Source organism: Myodes glareolus, chromosome 26 (assembly GCF_982192425.1).
Source record: "Myodes glareolus chromosome 26, mMyoGla1.1, whole genome shotgun sequence".
In the NCBI taxonomy this organism is placed as follows: domain Eukaryota; kingdom Metazoa; phylum Chordata; class Mammalia; order Rodentia; family Cricetidae; genus Myodes; species Myodes glareolus.
Window position 1 is genome coordinate 44,144,250 of NC_142051.1, and position 22,547 is coordinate 44,166,796.

At 44.2% G+C, this 22,547-nt stretch overlaps 1 protein-coding gene across 6 annotated transcripts in view; it reads left to right on the plus strand.

Annotated features, from left to right (window-relative positions):
• Ric8b (RIC8 guanine nucleotide exchange factor B) overlaps nt 1-22,547 on the plus strand; it is a 91,427-nt gene that overhangs the window by 22,463 nt on the left and 46,417 nt on the right. For all 6 annotated transcript variants that reach the window (XR_007228641.3, XR_007228642.3, XM_048418892.3 and 3 more), the window contains exons 3-4: nt 2,465-3,073; nt 13,492-13,586. Coding sequence is in view for 4 of the 6 variants with exons in the window: in XM_048418892.3 (XP_048274849.1) it covers nt 2,465-3,073; nt 13,492-13,586 (704 nt within the window). In the remaining 2 variants the exon portion in view is untranslated. The remainder of the gene's footprint in view (nt 1-2,464; nt 3,074-13,491; nt 13,587-22,547) is intronic.

The window sequence follows — 22,547 nt, forward strand, 5'->3', positions numbered from 1 at the left end:
TGACCTTATATAGAGTTCTCCAAGCCTGTCCTTTCCCTAGTCATCTCCCACACAGCGGGTCCTGTCAGTCCCCTGCCTCCACCCCAGCTGAATCTGTGTTCCCTCTTCTCTAGTCTCTTCTCAATAGACAGCCAGTGTGGTTTGGTTTGGTTTTTAAATTTTAGCTGGGTATAGCTCTTCTTTAAATAAACTCTTTAGTGACTTTACATAGCAGTTGAGCTGAGTCTGTAAGACTCCACATGGCTGGTTCCTGCTTTCCTTGAGTTCCATCTCACAGCAGCCTGCCACCAGTCTCAGTGCGTGGGCTTCCAACGCTGCAGACACACCTGGCTCCGCTGGTACTGCTGTCCTCTATGCCGTGCGTTAGTGGTTTCTCACATTCAGAACCAGGCTGGCATTTCTCCAGCTACTTAGAGCCTCTTGCCACCCTCCGTTATAATGATTCATAGTATTTTTAACTGTTTATTTTCTGCTTTCTTCACCAGCCTGTGATCTGCTCAGCCTCAGGATTTTGCTTTTGTCCACCGCCCCACCAAACACACAAACACACACACACACATGCACACACACACACAGATAGTACCTTGAAAATCTTACTCATGTGTGCTAGATGGTTGATCAGTGTTTCTCAATGCAGAAACTGATTGTGCTTCTTGGGGGACTTTTGACAATTTCCATAGACTTTTTCTTGTGATGACTTGGTGGCTCTGCTGGTGCATTACTAACATCCTGTAGAAACTGAAAGTTCCTGTAAATGTCTTAAAACACAAAACAGCCTTCCAAACAAAGAATTTTTCTAACCCAAATTGTCAGTAATACAAGAAAGTTCTGGTGCTCATGGCACCGGCATGGCTTATATTTCCTATAACTCTTCACTTGACCCTAAGTCCCTGAGGCCTTTGTTGTTGCCTCTCCTCTCCACCTGGGGCTTATAAAGTAGACACTTTGGGAAATCTTGATTGTGGCTAAAGAGAGGAACAAGTGAATGTTCAAAATAGCCATGGTAGAACTAGCCTGTCTTTTGGTATTAAATAGAAAAAAATAACTACTAGACTTTGCAGTGGACCTTAAAATCTTTATGTGCAAATTACTGGCATAGAAGATTGTGGAAAGAGCATGTGTGAGACCCCTATTTCAAACGTACATTCTGGGCCCGGCGGTGGTGGCGCATGCCTTTAATCCCAGCACTCAGGAGGCAGAGGCAGGTGGATCTCTGTGAGTTCGATACCAGCCTGGTCTACAAGAGCTAGTTCCAGGACAGGCTCCAAAGCTACAGAGAAACCCTATCTCAAAAAAAACCAAAAAAATTTTGATTATATAAGAACCCTGTAGCAATTGGGAAAATGAGCTGTTTTTTAATGTCAGGAAACAAAATTAGGTATGCATAATTATAATTGTTTGTTAAATTAATATGCATATTATTAAAATTCAATTAACTTGACTCAGGGTAAAGCTCTTTGTCCGGTATATAGAACATAGTATGGTTGTATTATTTATATTATTATGGTTTTGAAAAGTTTACACTTACATGCAATGTGTTTGATCACACTCTTTTCTTTACCTAATTCCTCCTGGTCCATACCCCTGCTCAACTTCTGTCTGTAACTCCAGTTACAGAGGACTGGAAACCCTTGACAAAACACTAATACACATAAAATTAAAAAAAAATTTACTTGCTGTGTCTGTTGTTTCTGAAGAATGTTGGAATACAGATAAGTCTTAATAGAATGATAACACTTACTTGGTCTATATATGAGATTAAGTTTGAGAGATGCAGACCTGTAGTTTAAGAAGAAAGCTCACATAGAATTTTGAGGCTGTGTTATTAAATTTGGCAATACAAATACTTTTGAAACATAAGATTAAGGGCTGGAGAGAGAACTCAGCTGTTAAGAGCACTTGCTGCCCTTCCAGAGGACCAAAGTTTAGTCCCAGTACCCACATCTGGTGGCTCACAACTGCCTGTAACTCCAGCTCCAAGGGAGCCAACATCCTCTTCTTGCCTCCACGGGCACCCACACACAACCATGGACCAGTTCTCCGCTTATAGCCTCACCTCTTGGGAGGAACAGCTGTGTTTTGCCCTCTTTTCCCCACTGCCCCAATCCTATGCTTTTAAAAGCCTTACTAAGATTAAAGTTATGGAAGATACTTTAGTGATTTAAGACCAAAAAAATGTGATTTTAAGTAAGAAAAACAATGGACCAAGAAGGCAGTGACTGCACCCTTCAGCTCTTCCAGTGCTACCAATCCACTGCCCAGTGCAAGCTCCTCACCCTCCCTGGCCCTCACTTTCCATATCTGTAGAAGTGAAAGATGTGTACCAAACGGAAGTTGCCTTCTGGTTCTGATGTTTTTGAGATTTATATAAAAAATAAAGTCCTTTTACAGCCAGATCTTGGGCCTACACTGTTTGAAGTAATATCAGCCAGATAATGATTTTTGCGTACTTGTTGTTTTTCAGAAACTCTGTGAAGGCATATTTAAAGTCCTCGTAAAGGACGTTCCAACAACGTGTCAGGTGTCCTGCCTGGAAGTGCTCCGCATTCTCTCCAGAGACAAAAAGATTTTAGTTCCTGTAACAACTAAGGATAATATGCAAATACTGCTGAGACTAGCCAAGCTGCACGAGTCTGATGATTCCTTGGAGAAGGTGTCAGAGTTCCCGGTTATTGTGGAATCATTAAAGTGTCTATGTAACATCGTGTTCAACAGTCAGATGGCCCAACAGCTCAGCCTGGAACTGAATCTCGCTGCAAAGCTCTGTAACCTCCTGAGAAAGTGCAAGGACCGAAAATTTATCAATGACATAAAGTGCTTTGACTTGCGTTTGCTCTTCCTCTTGTCACTTTTGCACACTGACATCAGGTCACAATTGCGCTATGAGCTCCAGGGACTCCCGCTGCTAACCCAGATCTTGGAAAGTGCCTTTAGCATCAAGTGGACCGATGAGTACGAGTCGGCCATAGACCATAATGGACCTCCTCTTCCACCTCAGGAGACAGACTGTGCCATCGAGGCCCTCAAAGCTCTCTTCAATGTGACGGTAGACAGTTGGAAGGTGCATAAAGAGGTAAGGTTGGGAGGACCGCACTCAGCCAGCTGGAATCAAGGATATGGGTTGCTGCACACAAAAGAGGAATGCTAATTTGGGAAATGAAAAAAAATGTTCCTGGTTCTCTAAACTGCAGGGTGTTTCTTAAGTTGTAATCTTTCGAGGGCTGGAGAGACGGCTCAGCGGTTAGGAGCACTGGGACCTGGGCTCTGTTCCCAGCACCCACGTGCTGACTCACAACCATCTTAGCTCTAGTTCCAGGGGATCTGATGCTCTCTTCTGGCCATCCTGGGTAACACGCCCACATGTGGTACAGATACACATGCAAGCAGAACACCTATATGCCTAAATAAAATAAAAGTAATGGGGTAGAGAAAGAATTCCATTTTGTACTCTTCCGAGTTTTCTAGTCTCATCTTTTTTGAGTGACAGCCCGGAGAGACGCATAGACTGATGATAGTGTTTGTGTTGACTTCCATTGTGGGAGTTAGGGAAACCCCGTCAGCTGAGCTCCGCCAACCACAGCTGATGTCTGCTGGGAAGGGATAAATCATTGAGTGCAACTGCCATTGCAGTCCACAAGGTGCTACGTTGCAGTGCTGTGTAGCCTTAAGAGGCCTAGACCTACAACAAGATACTTAGTTTACGTATGGCCCTTGGAAACAGGCTAATTATACCAAAAACGGGGAAATGTTTTAAGCCACTCTACTTATTTCTAGACTAAGATCTTCCTCTGTGGCCTGGGCCTTCCAATAACCCCAAGTGAGTTGGATTGGGTAGTTTGTATTTATTTGAGTTCCTGCAAGAACGGTGTGCTGAAATGTAGTCTGAGAAGCCCACAGTTCTAAGTGAGGAGCACACTATTGTTCATCAGAACTCAGCATCTCACATTCTCTTCTTCATTAACTTTAAAAACCAGTACAATTCAGCTCCTGCCTTTGAGGCTAACATTTTGCCCTGTCTATTTGAAGTAATTCTCACCCATGTTTTTGCCAGCAGCTTACTGGAGAAGGATTATCTCAGCGCAGCTATAGTGGGAACACACAGGATCTGAGTTGTACAGCGCAAATAGGTCTGTATTTTGAAACCAAATATTTGAAGATGAGTGCTAACAGCTGTTTGAGATGACTGCAGCGTAGTCAGCCTTACTGAGACTTGGCAGGAAAAGATGTGGGAAGCCCACATGCTCCATGTATGCTTTCAAACCAAATATTTGGAAGTATTTAAAATGTTATGTCTCTGCTTATATGGTACCTTCTGTGGTTATTTTTCTTACACTCTTAGTGTTGGTGTTTTTAAGATTTCCAATTGGTTGTAAAAGTGCCTCTGAGACTGTTGGTTTGCCATTGTTACACTGCACTGTTTGGATCCTGAAAAGATGGCTTCTACCTCAGTGGCTGCTCCGCAATGTGTGTGTGTGTGTGTGTGTGTGTGTGTGTGTGTGTGTGTGTTGGCACATGGTGAGAATCAGTGCTCGAGACAAGTGTTTGGTAGTGTTTCAGCTAAGTGACCGTGGCACCGGGAAGCTCTCATTCTTCGAGACGCAGGCTCTCCCCAGAAAGGGTCAGTGGTCCCAGAATAGGTTTATCTGTGTGAGCCGTGGGACAGTTAATGCAGTTTTTATGAAGTATGTGTCGTGAATGTGACACTGGGCCAATGCTGAAGTCTTCAGAAATATAAACAGTACTGAAAATAGGATCTTTGACAACCTATTTATAAAAGAATGTCTTCATGTGGTTCTCTATTCAATAGTCCCTCAGCAGATGTTTATAAACAATTGCTAGACATTGTCCCCGGCATTGGAGAACACACTGCCAAACACTAAGCATCTTTGCCTTCATGGAACTTTAGTTTTGTAGGTAGAAACGGACAGGAAGTCAGCAGATAGTTGGGTTTAGTGCTAGGAACGTGCCAGGATGGAGACACCTCTGAATTAGCCACATGCAAAATGCAGGATGCAGGGACAACGGTTTCAGGAATTAAATACCACTTACAGGATGCAGAAAGCAAAGCACAGAGCGCCTTTTTCTGGGACACTCACAACTCAGCTACAGTACAGAGAGGATGGGTAGGAGGGTCCACTTCCTTGGAGTCCAGTGTCTTGTGTTTTTCAGACCAAGGACATTTACTTCAGTTGAATGAGCCAGTGGAATGGTTAATGCTTTAAGTACCAACCAAAATAAAGTTATGTGAAAAAGCAACCGAAGAATCCACTTCAAAATAAATAGTATTTTTCTTCTTAGGAAAGTAATGTAGATTCATAGGCTATACAAGAACCAGTCATGTAAAGGACCAACAGATGTGAACTCCCTGTAGACCCCCGAGAAGGCGAGCTCTGCTTCACTTTCCATCACTCTTCCTGCATAGCATGAGCAGAAGGGAACTTCCTCAGAGTGCAGCCATGCTATGACCTCATCTCCTGCTCCTCCTCGCTGCTCTGAAGAACAGTGCTCTGACTCAAGTCACCTCCTAGCTTAGCTCCAGATTTGAGTCTTCAATTTACCAAGATAAATCGTTTTTAAGAATAAAGGTCTCAAAATGCATTCCCTCTGGCAGAAAGATCCCTAGGAGTGTGCTGTGGGCTGAGTCTCCCAGGCTCTTCATCTCTACACTAAAAAGAGAAAATTTAAAAAGAAAGATGGAACCTTTGAAAAATTATAAACCTTTGAAAAAAATAGCTTTTGCTGTTCTCTTTAAACTTTTAACTAAGATTTTGTTTGGAGACTAAAAGTTTCTACAGCCAAGACAAATTTGATGGCTGCTCTCTCACCCAGAAGTACTAAAGATGACTCTTACGGAAGAACACTTGTGAGGGTGAATAAAGCCACTGAGTATACATATAAAAATAGAGGTATTTATATTTGTCAGCCTTTTAAGCCTTTCTCATTTAAGCATGAGTATAATTAATTTTCTTGTGAAGTCTACGCTCCTGAAATTGATGGAAAAGGGATTTCAAAAGTTTAAGTTTTTTTAAAAATACATACTCCCTGAGTGTATCCATCTACACTGTTTTAAACCCTAGGCATCTGACTAAAAATATCTATGCCCATGTTATACTAACAGCTAAAGAAAATAGAGATATTTGGCAGTGGTTCTAGCTGTTTCAGCAGGTATTTTTATTTCATTTGCGTTTCACCAAAAGCAGAAAGTTAATGACTGGGTTTTTCTTGAGGTTTCACAGATTCGTTCCACTTCTTTCTGCCTCAGCATTAAGTTCCTGCCTCCTGAAAATGCATCATAGTGGCTTAATCTGAAGATTCCCTTCCTTAAAGCTGGTGTCATCTTCACCTGTGAATTCGGCTCTTTCCCCCTCCCCTCACGCTTTCCTGTTTCCCTCTCCCTTCCTTTCCCTTTCTTAAGAATAGTATATTTGAACGAGTGAGATCATATCTCTAGCAGGGTATAAGCTTAGTTCCAGAAAGGGTAGTTTTAAAATAATCTTGTCTTTCCTATTTCCCCCAACATCTCTGTTGATGGAGCAATCTGAGTTTTTCAGAGATCCCTGACTTAGTTCCCATTCCTTTTCCCGTGTGTCCAAGTATCATGCGGTAAGAGGAGCACATGGCTAGCAGGCAGATTGGAGACAGACAGAAGATACAGTGCATGTAACAGGCAGCCCAGGGAACATTAGCCAAGAGTTATCATAGGAGCACAGGAGGGATGTGGGACGCCTTCTGTATATGTGTTGCTCTTATTAGTTAATGAATAAAGCTGCTTTGGCCTGTGGCAGGGCAGAATAGAGCCAGGCTGGAGGAGATATAGAGAGAGTAGGCGGAGTCAGAGAGACGCCATGTAGCTGCTGAAGGAGACAGACACCAGAGTACTTACCCCTTTCCTGGTGGTGATACACAGATTAATAGAAATGGGTTAGTTTCAGATAAAAGAGTTAGTTAGAAATACCCTTAAGCTATTGGCCAAGCAGTGTTGTAATTAATATATTTTCAGAACAACTGACCAGTCTCCACTTACAGGATGGTTCTAGAGACTTTGAAGGAAATGTAGAAAAGGATAGAATATTTTTTTTAAAAAAAAAGCTCCAGCTATACAGTGTTTAATTGTTGAATCATTTCAACAATTACTTATTTTGTGTTAGTTTGTGCCAAATTCTACACACGGCAGAAATTCAAGGTGGAGTGTAACCTCTCTCGAGGCCCTGACACCTGACAGGAAGAAGCACACAGACACAGGTGAATGCAGCTGCCCTACTCCATATCTGTAGTAGAGCTGGGAGTCCCAGATGGAGAGATCACATCTGGAGAGGTGGTTGAGACCTCACGTGGTGGGGGAGCCTGAATAAGGAGCATGTGGACCCGAGGGACCTAGAGTTCCTCAGGACACACTCTAACGCACACCTCTGGTGACAGCGTCCACCCGTTCATTAGTGCAGAGCCCCCATCACCTTAACCATTTTTTTTTTCTTGGTTTTAGAGACATTGCCGAGTAGTGCTGCTTGTTACAGAACCCACTCTCTAGACAGGGCTGGCCTCAAACTCAGAGCTCCACCTGCCTCTGCCTCCTGAGTGTGCTCCACCCTTGGCTGACCTTAAGCACTTCTTAAGTACCCTGTCACCCATGTCCATCACCGTGGAAGTTAGATTTCAGTATGAACGTGAAAGGAACTTTTCAAACCATAAAAAGTTGGGTTTTTTAAAATAGTGTTTGCAATTTTTCAATATTCTGTATATTTGAAAACAACCACTTTCACTATGCCTAGGAGAACCAAATGCCTTATGTTCCCGGTCTTTGGGCTCTCTCTCAGGCACGGGTAGCTAGGTCAGACTTTGATGAGTGGTTTGCAGATAAAGTGAAGTCTTGCCCAGTTTGCATGAGAGGAAAGTGGCAGTAATAACAGACCCTAAGTAAAGAGTAACAGCTATATAAAGAACTCTCAGAGACTTTCCTCCTCTTCAGCCTGCCCGTCTCACCTCCTCCCTGTCTTCCTTCTCTTCCTTGGGCCGTAGTGTCAGGTCAGAGGAGAGATGAGAATACTGATTTCCTAAAGACTGCAAATCTGAGTCGTAAAGCCAGTAATAAGACCCGTGTGTGCTGTTTATCTAACGCTCCAGGTGTCGGTCAGATAGGAATGTTAGCTCTGCTGGACTCGTGAGGACACGTATCAGATCAGAGAGCTGTGATTACGTGGGGAGATGCACACAGTGGTCACCAACAGTGGGAAATTGTATGTGTGCCTGTGTGGATTTATACACACCACATACATGCAAGTATTCACAGAGGCCAAAGGGCATCTGATCTCCTGGAACTGGAGTTCAGGGTGCTTGTGAATACTGGTCACTGAACCCGATTCCTCTCAAGAGCAGTAAAATACTCTGAATCACCGAGCCATCTCTTAAGCCCCTAAACTTATTTTATATTTTTGAGACAGGATCTCACTGTGTAGCCCTAGCTGACCTGGAACTCACTATGTAACCAGGGTAGCCTCCAACACACGGGTGTCCTCCTGCCTCAGCCTCCCAAGTGCTGGCATTAAAGCTGTATACTGCAGCAGTAAATTTTAGTTTTACAATTTATCGTGTGTGTGTGTGTGTGTGTGAGAGAGAGAGAGAGAGAGAGAGAGAGAGAGAGAGAGAGGGAGGGAGGGAGGGAGGGAGGGAGGGAGAGAGAGAGAGAGAGAGAGAGAGAGATGTACACGTCCTATCATACACACATACATATAACAGATCAAACGACAACTTTGTAGAATTGGTTCTCCATCCACCTTAGTTCAGGGATGGCTTTCATGACAAGCATTTTTTTCTGACCTGCTGAGCCACCTCTCTTTGTTGAGTAATTGTTGTTAACGGTAGCACGCCTCTAACACATTTGTTGAGATGTAGACTGGAAGAGTAGAAGGAAGCATACAAGTGAACCACATGCACACATGCAACTGGTTGTGATCCTGGAGGGATAAGCAAGAGGGTTTTTGTTTTTTTGATAAGTAATACTAGTTCAAGATGGGAAATGGATTTGAATCCTTTATATAATACACAAAAAAATTAACCTGAGTTAGGAGACTTAAATATACAAATGAAATATTAAAGCTTATAGAAGATTGCCTTCATGATTTTATCTCAAACAACTCAAACATTTCTGAAATAAGCGAAGACTTCTAAAGAAAATAAGGACCAAACCATAAAGGAAAATTAAGCAATTGATCTTAGTTAAAATAAGTTCAAGGATGACATTGTCAAGGATAGGGAGAGGCTTCTGGAACCCCAGTACTCAGAAGGAGCACATGAAGGGTAGGGATTTGCACCACAGGTGCCCTGAGCATGCTGCAGATGCCCACCGATGTGTGTACACCATCAGCCCCACAGTAAAGTAGGCAGAGGGCTTGAGTAAGACCTGCCAAAGAGCTGTGCCAGTGCCCAGGGACCATAGGCTGCTCTGGGCTGTCATCTTCACAGGATGCTACACCAAGACACACCATGTGTGCGTGAAGTGACAGTGCAGCCAGGAAGAGAGTATCATAAGACCCTGCTGGAGTTGGCTGTGCAGGGTGGGGCGCCCGCTTTGTGAGATGTTTTCCTAACTGTATGCTTGGGAAATACCGTTTGGGAGTGCTCTCTAGAAATGTCAGAATGTAAAGTGTGATGAGTAGACAGCAGCATTCCTTCTAGGTGTGAACCCAGTGTATTCCAGTGACATGTAACAAGTGTGTTGATGGCAGCAGTCTCAGAATGCCCCACACAAGAAAACAAAGTTCCCATTGAGAGAAGGGTGAATAGGTAGATGGTGATATAATATGTTCAGTGCACTCATGTGATAGCAGTGCTGTTTTGTGTCTATATGTGTTTGCGTGTGTGGGCTTGCATGTGTGTAGAGGCATGTGTGTGTCAACTGTCTTGTTCAATCACTGCCCACTTTATTTGTTCTTGCTGAACCTAGAGCTCACTTTATCCACTCAGCCATCTACCCAGCCCCAGCGATGCTCCTGCACCGGCCCCACCCATGCTCCTGCACCATCCCCAGCCGTGCTCCTGCACCATCCCCAGCGGTGCTCCTGCACCATCCCCAGCCGTGCTCCTGCACCATCCCCAGCGGTGCTCCTGAACCAGCCCCAGCGGTGCTCCTGCACCAGCCCCAGCGGTGCTCCTGCACCAGCCCCAGCGGTGCTCCTGCATCATCCCCAGCCGTGCTCCTGCACCATCCCCACCCATGCTCCTGCACCAGCCCCAGCATTCTCTTCTCTGTGGTGAAGGCCCCAGATGGTTTTCACTGGCTATCAGAATGGTACTCTTCTATGTACTGTGTCACGTACGACATCAGGTTGTTCCGAGGGTTTCTTGGGCTCACATGCTTTTGCTGTGGCAGATGAGGGTCAGCTCAGCACTTCGAGTAACACTGCTGTCAAGCATAGAAAGAACCACTCCAGCACATACAGCATGGGTCATTCTTAACCAGAGAGACACTGGGTGTCCGTTCTATTCCAGCCATACCAAGTTTAGTGGCAACCAAACTCAGGAACGTGATGTTGGAAGTTGGAGCTTGGAGGCTGCCGTCTGCATGATAGGAGAGTTCTGGGGTTCTCAGTGCTGACATCACATCAGGCTCATGGTGCTTCGATCGCTACTCATTTTGCGAAAAGTTGTTCAACTATACACTTGGAATTCGGGTAGTTTTCTCTCTATGTATTATACTTGACACTTGAATTAGAATTTATTGTTCACCTGCTTAAACACACACCTTCTATCTTCATGAAGATAGTAGTGGAGAAAGTATATAAAAGTTCAATTAAATATGTGAAATTATAAATTATTTCTCAAAAGAAACTTTAACAAAACACAATAATACAGATCAGGTGACCACAAAAGAAGTTTCTTTGAGGTCAAAAAGGAATTAACAGCAGGAAGTAGAGGCAGGGCAGCCCATGTTCAGAAGTTGCTCTTCAAAGGGCCATACGGAGACATAAGTAGATCCAGGGCAAAGGGGACATTGCAGACAGAAGGTACACTTGGGAATCAGAGGTAAAGAAGGCAGTGGGGTGGGAAGTGGTGTTTACACATGGATCGTTGTGTCAGAGACTGGCTTGTCGTGCTCCAGAATAAAGGTCTGTCTGGTTTGAAAGGAAGCACAACTCATGCTGAACTGCACTCCTGTAGTCTCTAGCAGTGAGCAGGAGCAATACAGGCTGTGAGTTCAAGGACAGCCTGGCTTTTATCGCGAGATCCTGTTACATGATCCAGTCAGTCAATCAGTCAAGATCTGGAGATGTGGCTCACGAAAAGCTCAGGGTGCTACTGCAGCTTTGTTTTTCAGGACAGGGTTTCTCTGTGTAACAGACCTGGCTGTCCTGGAACTTGAAGACCATACTGGCTTTGAGCTCACAGATCCACCTGCCTCTGCTTCCTGAGTACTGGGATTAAAGGTGTGCACTTCGTCCACCTGGTATAAATGTATATGTACACATCCTTATTTAGTATATAATCCCTTATGTTATTACAGGAGGTAATCTTACCAGTGGCTAAGCAATAGTTTAGTTTGACATAGGTTTCATGTGGGCAGGTAAGAGTATACTTACTTATGAGAGAATTTTCATTCAAGAACTGGGGATGGGTGGCGAGGCGACAGCTTTCTCCTGGCCCTTAGGTGTTAGCACCCTTGGTTCCCGTTGGCCCTTGCTGGCTCCCTACACTCCCCCAGCTCTGGCAGTCACACTCCCCTTCTTTCCTACCCTCTCCCCTCCCCTTCCTTCGTGTTCTGCTCAGAGTTTAGAGCACTGTCATGCACACCTTTTTCTTTGATCCCGACAGAACCTCATGTTTGTGTGACTGTGTGGGAAGGGACTGAAGCCCAGAGACGTGTGACTGCCATGAGGTCAGCCCAGACTCCTGCCTGACAGCTAGGGTGACCCTGCCCCGTTCTGACTGAAGCTTTCGTCTGTCTCAAGTCTGTGTATGCACTGTGCTGTTGAAAGTGTTTCCCAGCCATATCAGGAGTAATGAAAGTGTGCCCTGTTGTTTGTTGGGGTCTGTGAGAGGAGTCTTAGAAACATGCACACATATTTCACTTTAGGGTAGCTTAGCTATTATTACTTTTGAAACAACTGAGGTAGCATATGCAGGCTGTCATGTTATCTGTCTTCTGCTGTGTCCTGTTATGTGTAAAGATCTAGAGGACCTTGATGCAGGTGGTTAAGTCCGTTGTAACTGTGCTATGAGGAGGTTTGGCAGGTGACGTGCCTGCTGCACAGACTTGGGGACCAGATTTCTGCCTTCAGCGGCATCCGAAGAGACAGCTGCCTGGAGTCTCGTGCCCCAGGTGAAGACAGGGCCTCTGCATCAGGCTGCCTTGCTAGACTAGCCAAATAAGTGAGTTAGAGATTGAATGAGATGCTGCGTTAGGAAATAAAATAGAGAGTAATAAAGGAAGACATCCAGGATCAACCACTGGCCTCTGTACACAAGTGTGCACACACACAGACACACAGCACATATACATGTACATTATACATGCATATACACCAAAAAAGGAAAAGAAACTGTAATGACCCAAGACCTCATTATAGATGCAGAGGTAAAACAATTATTCAGTGCTTGCTTTATTTTTCATTGTCGGTCTCTCCTCTATCTCTGTGTCTTTAATTCACTGTCAATAGATCAGTATTGGGAAAGTAAGAGGATATAATTCTGATTATTTGTGGTACTTTGTTAGGCCTTAGAGATTAAGAAGATGGAGAAAAATGAAATTATTGGTCATCCATGGTGGTGTATACATATTGCTAGCTCTGTACTCAGAAGTTCACAGGTTAAAGACCAGTCTGGGGCTGGAGTGATGGCTCAGAAGTTAAGAACACTGGCTGCTCTTCTAGAGGTCCTGAGTTCAATTCCCAGCAACCACATGGTGGCTCACAACCATCTGTAGTAAAGTCTGGCGCCCTCTTCTGGCCTGCAGATGCACATGCAGACAGATCACTGTATACACAATAAATAAATCTTTTTTTTTTTTTTTTTAAAAAAAAAGACCAGTCTGGACTACATAGTAAGACTCTCTCAAATAAATAAATAAAATAAAGAGTTCTTGTGCTCATCACCTTTGAAAGCCAAGAGATGAAACTGTCATTAAGAATAGAGAACCAGTTATAAAGAACTGTCTGAATACCGCTTACACTTGTCTGAAGTTTTGTAGTGAGTAAACTGGCATACTATGCCACAGTGAACAGAAGAATCTAGACTCTCTGGAGATGATAAATCCTTAAGTGGAACTGAGTTTTCACAAAGATGAAATGGTAGCTCGATCAGCACCCTCTGCACCAGCCGCTTCTGCGGGTGGTTGTGGCTGCTGTCTCCTGTGGTGTGGCGACAGTTTGCCTACTGCTTCTCAAGGTTTGGAGTACCTTGCCGTCCAAAGGAACGTTTGGGGAACAGTGGTGTTATTGCTGCAGCCTCCCTTGTTAAGCTTTCCACCCCAACTCTTCCTCTCCTCTTTATTCATCACAGAGCGACTCTCACCAGTTCCGTGTCATGGCAGCTGTCCTTCGCCATTGTTTACTAATCGTAGGTCCAACTGAAGACAAAACGGAAGAACTGCACAGGTGGGTCCATCCGTTCTTGCTGTCTCTGTGTATCTAGTTAGGAGCTAACTATGAGCACAAGAAAGTGAAAACACTGTGTTGAGTCAGGTAGGCCAGAGCTACGTCTTAGTGTGTGTGGCCTTTGCTCTGTTGGGCTCCTGCGTAAGACCTCGGTGTTTGTCGTATTCAACAATAAACCCCAGAACAATAGCATCACAATCATCCAACAGCTTCTGTATTTCCTTGTGCTAAGTGCTTTATGGAGATTTGCTCCCGGGCTGGGAGTTACTAGTAGTAGAGTACTTGTCCACCACGTACGAGGCCCTCGGGGGAAAAAAAGAAAAGCTGACTTAGTTTATTCTCTTTTCTTTTGTTATTTTAAATTAAGGATCTTTCTAATACAATCTTTTCTCATTTTACATCGCTATCCCCATTCCTGCTCCCTCCCCTCTTGCCTCCTCCACCTTCCTCCCACTCCACCTCCCCATCCACTCCTCAGACTTCCCATGGGGAGTCAACAAAGTCTGACACTTCACTTCACAGCAAGACCAAGTCCCTTTCCCCTGTATCTAGGCTGAACAAGGTATCTCCCCATAAACAAGGTGCTCCTAGATGCCAGTGTGAGCACTAGGGATAAATCCTGGTCCCACTGTCGGTGGCCCCACAGACCGTTCAGGCCTCACAACTGTCCCCCCACATTCAGTGGACCTAGTTTGGTCCTATGCAGATTCCTTTGCTACCAATCCAGAGTCAGTAAGCTCTCAGTAGCTCAGGTCAGCTGTTTCTGTGGGTATCACCATCATGGTCTTGACCCCTTTGCTTATATTATCACTCCTCCCTCTCTTGGGCTGGTCTCTGGTAGCTCAGCCCAGTGCTTTTCTGTCGATCTCTGCATCTGCTTCCATCAGTTGCTGGTTGAAGGTTCTATGATGACAATTAAGGTAATCATCAGTCTGATTAGTTTTTAAAATCGGTTACCCCAGGCTGAGGAGCACATGGGCTGTAAGAGAAAGAAGTCTCATGGCCACTGCTGTGCTGGCCACAGACAGCTCTGCCAGGGGTCTCTGAGGAAAGCGTTTCCGATCTTAGTGCAGTGCTCGGTCTGTGTAAAGAGAGATACTGCAGAGGGTATTCAGAATTTAAAGCGAAATCAGACTCAGCCTTTTAAAGTCTTTTCCTCTGTCTGCAGTTGCTTTGATAAAATGCATTAGCTGCACTGTGCACAGAGAGATGCACCCCAGAGCCACGGTCAGGAGCCTTCCTGGGAGATTGCGGCTGCTGCTGACTTTGCAGTACCCTAGTATGGCCTTGCGTGCCCTTTTAATCAGAAGAAAGCGATTAGTATCAGTTTGGACAATGGTGGTTCCAGGCTAATCCACTTATATGCCAAGAGCTGCCCCAGGGTCAGGAACTCTCCCTTGAGGTGTTGAATCTGCACCTCTGCATTGTCCTGGACCCAGCACTGTGTAAACCTGTACAGGTACCAGGCGCAGGCTAGGTATTTAAGATGAAATTTAAAAGGCTTCTTTTATTCTTTTTTAAATAGTATTTTTATTAATTTGTTGAGAATTTCATACAATGTAATTCGATCATATGCACTTCCATCCCTGTTCTATTTCATTCTTAAAGTTATTTCCAAGGTTTTTTTTACTCCTTTTTTCAGTGCTTTTGTTTTCATTTATTTGTTGTTGTTGTTGTTTTAGGGAACGCTGTAGAGATGGGTGGCTCTGAATAGGGTCATATGTGGCTGTCTGTGAGGCTTCCTGGCCCAGGCTCAGTGAGCTCCTAACAGCAGCTACATTCGCTGTCTCTTCTGTTACTCTACCAAGCATATTGATTTGTAATGGAAGACTCGGTCCTAAAGTTTATAGATTGCTCCCTGAGCTTTTAATATCTCACTCAGAAACTCATTTTTGTGTTTATCCTTTGATCATATAAAGATATTTGTTTTCTAATACTCTAAATTTTTTCCTGAAGCCAGAAATTCCATTCATATTAGATGATAAAGAAAACAAACAAAGAGCCTGGCAAATTTCTGATCAGTTTTTCTATAAGTCAGCATCATTGTTTCCGTCAGAGAAGGGAAGCCCGCGTGGCCCATCCACGAGTTAGCGCCCAGGGACAGCGCAGCCTGACCTGTTTCCACTGCTCAGTTCTAGGTAGTGATCCTCTTTCTCCTGTTGTTCTTCCTAGCAGCTAGAGAAGTAGTCGTTAGTGTTGGCTACCTGTGTGCTGGACAATGCCCTGCTTCTATTTTGTCTCTACCATTTGATTGAGAGTATTTTAGCATTCCTTATCACAATCAATAAGCTTACACATTAATACTTAGACCCTCCCAAACTTGGACATTTCTGATTTATTGTGAAAAGGAAATAGACAAGGGTGACCTCCAAGCTGCAAGGGAGAGTGAGACCCAGACACGGGGTAGATTGTTTGAGGCGCTCAGTTCCAGTTTCTTCTCCATGCTGAGGGCCTCAGCATGTGCTTATCCATGTCTTTGATGCATGTTGAGTGGATTTTGGTGTGCAGTGTGTAAAATCCTCTTCTTTTGTTTGCATGTTGGATAGCCAGCTTCAACCACCATTTATTGAAAAGGCCTTCCTTTCTCTCTCTCTCTCTCTCTCTCTCTCTCTCTCTCTCTCTCTCTCTGTGTGTGTGTGTGTGTGTGTGTGTGTGTGTGAATGAATGAGAGAGAGAGAGAGAGAGAGAGAGAGAGAGAGAGAGAATATTTCTGAATTCTTTATTTCCCATTGGTCTGAGTATCTTTGGACCATTTGTATATCTCTGTGCTTAAAATAGAGTATTGTTTTCAGATCAGGAAGTTTGATCCTCCAGGGTTGTTCAGGTTGTTCAGTCTCTTGACATTCCATATGCATTTAAAGATGAGTTTTTCTATTTCTATAAAAATATCATTGAGGTATTAGTATGAATTATCTTGAATTTTGACGATTCAGCTCCTAACAATATTGTTTTCTAATTATCATATATATCACTGTTTAAATCTTTGGAAATAAGCTGACTTTATTTCCATTTATATTCACCTGCTAGCGAGCACTTAAACCATGTGTTAAGTACTAATTTGAGCTTTAGGGTTCAAAAAATGATGAAAGCATATAGTTCATTCTCCACGACTCACCCGTTAGTAAATGAGCCACCCCTCCCCCGTGAGCACTGTCTGGGGCATAAACAAGCTCATGTGAGAGTACAGACAACGACATTCACTTTGGAGAAGTCAGAAAGACAGGCTTTTGTTGCTCTAGTTAACTCTCTTGGCTCCTAAGCTTACTCTCTGTGAGTCTTTCAGGTCCAGCTGAGTGCCTTGATGGAACCAACACTAAATGAAAGTCAAGACATAAATATTATGAAAAGTTAAAAGACAGTTCAAGGAGAGAATAGAAAGAGACCACAAGGTAGTTCTGAGTAGTTTTCAGTGACTGAGTCTACTCACAGTTGCTGAAGGGCCGGCTCCCTGTGGTCTAAAGGGAGGGCTTCCTCACAGGTCCGTCCTCTCCTGTTGTTGCCCTCCTCCCACCTCTAGTCAGGCAACCTCCACAGCCCGGTGGGAAGTTATGGACTAACCAGACCGCTTCATGCCCACTGTACACAGAGTGGTTCTTTAAAAGCAGATGTCTGTTTACAAATTCTCACGGCCCCTCTCAGTCATAGGACTCAAGAACTCTGTTCAGTTATGAGGCCCACACTTAGAACCTGCAGTCCCATCTGGGGAAATTGTGTCCTTCCTCTATACATGAGTCTGCCAAACCCTAACAACCTGCATGAGGTCTTAATAGCCATGTCATCTCATTCTATGCGTTTACTTAGAAGATGGCTTGACCACATGGGGGAGGCGGGTGAGATTGTGCGTCCTCGAAGCCTTCACACTGTTTCCTGGCACAGCCATAGAAGCCTTGGATTGTCCCAGCCCTCCTACAAGACTTCAGGGAGAATGTGGTGCTGACTGTCACACAGACTCCACGGTGAACCAGGCAGTATGTTCCCACCATGGCAGTGTGCCAGTTACATCAGTGTCTCTCATTGTGTGATGCTGGGTAAATCCATGGAATTAGGGCTGAGGCAGTGGCCTCTCTCTTCGGGGAGCAGTCTGCTTTTGACAGTATCCCTCTTCCTATTGTCAAGCAAAACATTTTCATGGCACTGATCCACTCTTTCCCCAGCCTCTGAAAGCCTCCCATTCTACAAACCAGATGGCTCCATGTTCAAAATAGTCTGCCCTCTTCTTCCCTCGACACACTCTGCTTATTTGGGCCTTTGCGTTTTCACCGTCTGGAAATGCTGGAATGCTTTTTACCCAGGTATTCGAGGGCTTGGCTCCTTCTCACTGTGTAGCACTTATTCCAAATGTAACTTGCTCAGTTTGGCCTTCTCCAGCCTCCTAATTTAGACTAGTGCACACACAAATAAATACATCTTATCCCTATTTTATCATCTGCTTCATTTTTTTGTGGCATTTATCACTAACTAACCTAATGTTCCTTTATTTTCTTGCACATTTATTTTTTCCTTCCAGAAGTAATAAGCTTTAAAAAAAAAAACAACAAAAGATCAGGCTAGAGAGATGGCTCACCAGTTGAAAGCACACACTACTAGAGAGATGGCTCACCAGTTGAAAGCACACACTGCTCTTACAGGCTAGAGAGATGGCTCACCAGTTGAAAGCCACACTGCTCTTACAGAGGACCTGAATTCAGGTCCCAGCACCAATGTCAGGCAGCTCACAACTGTAATGAAGTCAAGTCCAAGGGATTCAGGGCTCTCTTCTGGCCGTGAGTACACCTACACACGTGTCCATACCCACATATAGACACACAGACGTACACAAATAAAGTATTTCCTTTTAAAAGGGGATAAAAGAACTTACCTTCTTATTCCCTGCTATATCCCTGACACCTAGACAAGTACACATATGTGCATATGAACACACGCATACACACACGTATGTACGTAGTATGTACAGTGAAAATTAATTGAACAGAAGGGTAGTTGGGTAGACGACGATCTTGCTACCCTCTTAACAGTGATGGAAACTCAGGCAGGAATTTCCACAAGCCCTCCTGTTGGCAGTACCAATAGGTCTGTTGCAGTTTGTCCCTGTTCTTTTTTCCTGCCAGTCTCAGACATTTAAGCCACTATTTTACACATTTTGCTTTTGCCTCTTAAGACCTTATCCTGGCGTTATCTCTCTCTCTAGATCTTCGTTCTCCTTGGGGGTATTAAGTCTACAAAATGCGAATATGCTCAGAGCTGTCTCATTTGTAGGAGGAAACAAATCCTTATCACAACTTTTTTCACTGGACTGGAAGATGACTCCGTGGTTAAGAGCTCTTACTGCTCGCGCTGTCATCTAGTTTGTAATCATCTGCAGCTGTGGCTCCAGGAGTTCTGGTGCCCCCTTCTGGCCTCTGGGGGTACCTACAATCACACATACACATGTATCCCCGCGCACTGCTCTCTCTCTCTCTCTCTCTCTCTCTCTCTCTCTCTCTTTCTTACTCTCGCTCTCTTTCACTCTCTCTCCCTGTCACACACACACACAATAAGACGTAATAATTTTTTAAGTTTTATCTCTCAGAGCTGTTATCACATTTGTTTCTGTCCTTTTACAGTTTTTTGAGTGTGTCCTGTGCCATTGGTCTCCAGAGGTTTTGATCATCTCTAGGCCTAGTAGGAAAACCTTTTTTTTCTTTTATTCTCTTCTCATACATTGCATCCTGACTGCAGTTTTCTCCTCTGTCCACTCCTCCCAGTCCCTCTCCCACCTCTTCTCTCCCCCAGATCAACTCCTCCTCTGCTTCCCTTTAAAAGAGGGGGGTGACGGGCAGGTTTCCCAGGGATATCCACTGAACATGGCCTAACAAGATATAATAAGGCTGGACGCAGACCCTCATACCATGGCTAGATGTAGCAACCCAGTGGGAGGAAAAGGGTCCCAAGTGCGGACAAAAGAGTCAGAGACACCCCCACTCCCATTGTTCAGAGGCCCACAAGAAGTAGGAAAACATTTTTGAACACACTCTCAAGTGTGTTTACTTACATGTGAGTTATCTTTATATACAGCTGTTTTATGTGTGGTACATCATGAATTATATATAGAAATAAACAGTAAAGGGGATAATAAATTAATTTTTGAAAATAAAATTTTATATTCACCTCTCACAAGTTTATTGTATTCTCTGTTAGTAGCCTCTTCTGTGTATTTTACACAGTTGGCTTCAGATGTGCTGCTAATTGAGTTGGCCTTATCATTAGCTCATTCCTCAGGGAATATGGTGTGGATCAGGCAAAACTGGTCAGTAATACAATGTGGAATTCCCATCTTTAAATGTATAACTTTTATACTTATGTTTCATTTATTGGACAAGTTCCCACGATCTGAGCTGCTGTCCCGCAGCTGACAGTCTTGCCTCAGCCCCTCAGCGCTGTGAGTATAGGACTCTGACATCATGCCTGCTTTCATTGCGTGTGCCTTAGATGAGGAGTGTGTGCCGAAGCACCGTGTGGAGCGCGTCTCCTCTTTACACCAGGGATGATCTCAGATTACCAGCTCCATAAAGCAAGCACCCCTGAACCAACTCTCTGGCCCAAGTTTCAGATTTTTTAAAACAAATTTTTGGTGGGTGCATTCTGGTAATTCCAAGTGTCAAGAGTTCAAGGTCACTGTCAGCTACTCAGTGAGCTTATGGCCACTCTGGTTTACACAGTGAATTCGTATCCTGGGTCTCAAACAGAAGCTTGAGTCCATGCTACAGCCAGCTGAATCGTTCTGACTTTCCTTAGGGTTCAGCAAAAACATAGGATTCTGCCATTTTCTTGTCAGAAAGAAAGTAAAATGTGCTACTATTTTAAGTAATGTCTTAAATTTAGGTTTTCCCTGCAGTAGTCACTGAAAATGGTTTGCCTGTTTTGTAAGAATTTGCTCAACTTAAAGCTTACGAAGCAAGGCTGACAGCGCTATCAGGGATAGCGCTTTTAACAGATGTGAGGCCCAGAGAGCAGCCCTCTCCTCCCATAAAAGAAGCGTGGAAAAACAGTCTATAGCCTACCTAAGCGTATGCCGATTACATTATGACCAATTCTGAATGCAAGTGCGTGACCAAGGAAAGGGGGTCATGGTTGGTCTCCCCGTGTCCCAGAATCTGTTTTCTTCCGTCTGCTTCACAGGAGTTTGTAAGTGGGGCGTGGGACAGGTGGCTGAAGTCTGGGTACCAGTGTCAGTGCACTGGTGAAAGAGCAAAGTGAGACTTCTGACCCCCAGTGGCATTATACACACATACCAAAGGAACCAAGAAAGTATTAAAGCCTTTAATATAAAGTCTGAAACAGTGAAACTTAGAATATATAGGGTGCGCAAACTTGTAGGGCTTGGTCTTAGCAATAATTTGTGGGTGTGACACTTGAACAGACAACAAAGGCAAGGATAGTTAGGTGGGAATTCATCAGCCTGCAAACCTGCCGTGCATAGAAAACTGCCCAAGTGAAAACATACCTGTGCAATAGGAAGCTATTCATAGCTGCCCTTCTGCCTCTTGGTAGGGAGTAAGCAGCTAAAACATATATAGGGAATGTGTTTCTTTGTTTTGCTTTTGATGGCAATGTCTTGCTTTGTAGCTCAGGCTAGTCTTGAACTCACTATGTAGACTAAACTCCTCTTCAGTTGGTAATCCCCTGCCTTAGCCTCCTGGGGCTAGGATTACAGGCATGCGTTATCAGCACAGGACTCTTGATTGCCAAGAAAAAAGAAAGAGAGTGGGAAAGGAGGAGTAAGGGGGAAGAGAAAGTGGGGAGGGAGGGAAGGAAAGCAGGCAGGCAAGAAGGTAGGACAAAGGATCTGAATGGACATTCCTCCAAAGAAGACATGCATCTGAAAGCATGTTTAGCATTACTAATCTTCTGTAAGATGCAAATCAAAATCTTAAGATTCCCCTCACATCTGTTATAGTAGCTGCTTAAAGACCACCACAAAGCTAGGGTGCTGGAGAGCATGTGGGAGAGGAGACTCTTACCCTGGCAGCAATGTGAGCAACGTAGCCATTGTGGGAAACAGTGTGGCGGTTCTTCTAAAAACTGAAAATAGACATGCCTTTTGCTCCCAGCAACCACACTGATGGATAGATATCCAAAAGAAATAAAAACTATTGTCTCAAAGAGATACCTGTCCCTCATATTCATCACATCAGTTGATGATGTCAGGGACTTGAAGACTGCCTAAATGCCTTTCAACAGATAAAATGGATACAGAAAATAGAGGGAGAAGGGAAGGATAGAGACAGACAGGAGGTGGGCATAGGGCGACAGCCTGGAAGTCTAACAGCAGATACGTGGGTAAATGTGGGAGTTGATGTGTGCAATGGGGCTCCATTCGACCTTTGAAAAGGAGATCTTCTCATTAGGTATAGAAGACACCAATAAACTAAGTGAACCAGATACAAAAGGACAAACATTGCATGATCCCCTGTAGTAAGGAATCTAAAACAGAGAAACTCATGGGGCCAGGAAGTATGATAGTGGGGACCAGGGGCAGGGTGTGGGAGTGGTGTCAGTTTGTGGTTGTGACTTCTAGTGTTGCTGTCCAGCAGGGTCTGTGGTTAACAGGACTGTAGTATATATGTAACATTTGGTAAAAAGGGTAGAATCTTTTTTTGGGGGGTGGGGGGTTGGTTTTTGTTTTTGTTTTTGTTTTTGTTTTTTTTGAGACAGGGTTCCTCTTTGTAGCTTTGGAGCCTGTCCTGAACTCTATAGACCAGGCTGGCCTCAAACTCAGAGATCCGCCTGCCTCTGCCTCCTGGGATTAAAGGCATGTGCCACCACCGCCTGGCAAAAGGGTTGATCTTAAGCTTAAGTGCTCTTACTACAAAGGAAACAAAAATTAACCCCCCCCCCCTTTTTTTTAAACTAAAGAGAGCAGGAGCATCTTTTAAAGATCTTGAGATTTGTTTTGGCTGTCTTTCTTTCCAAGCTTGAAAA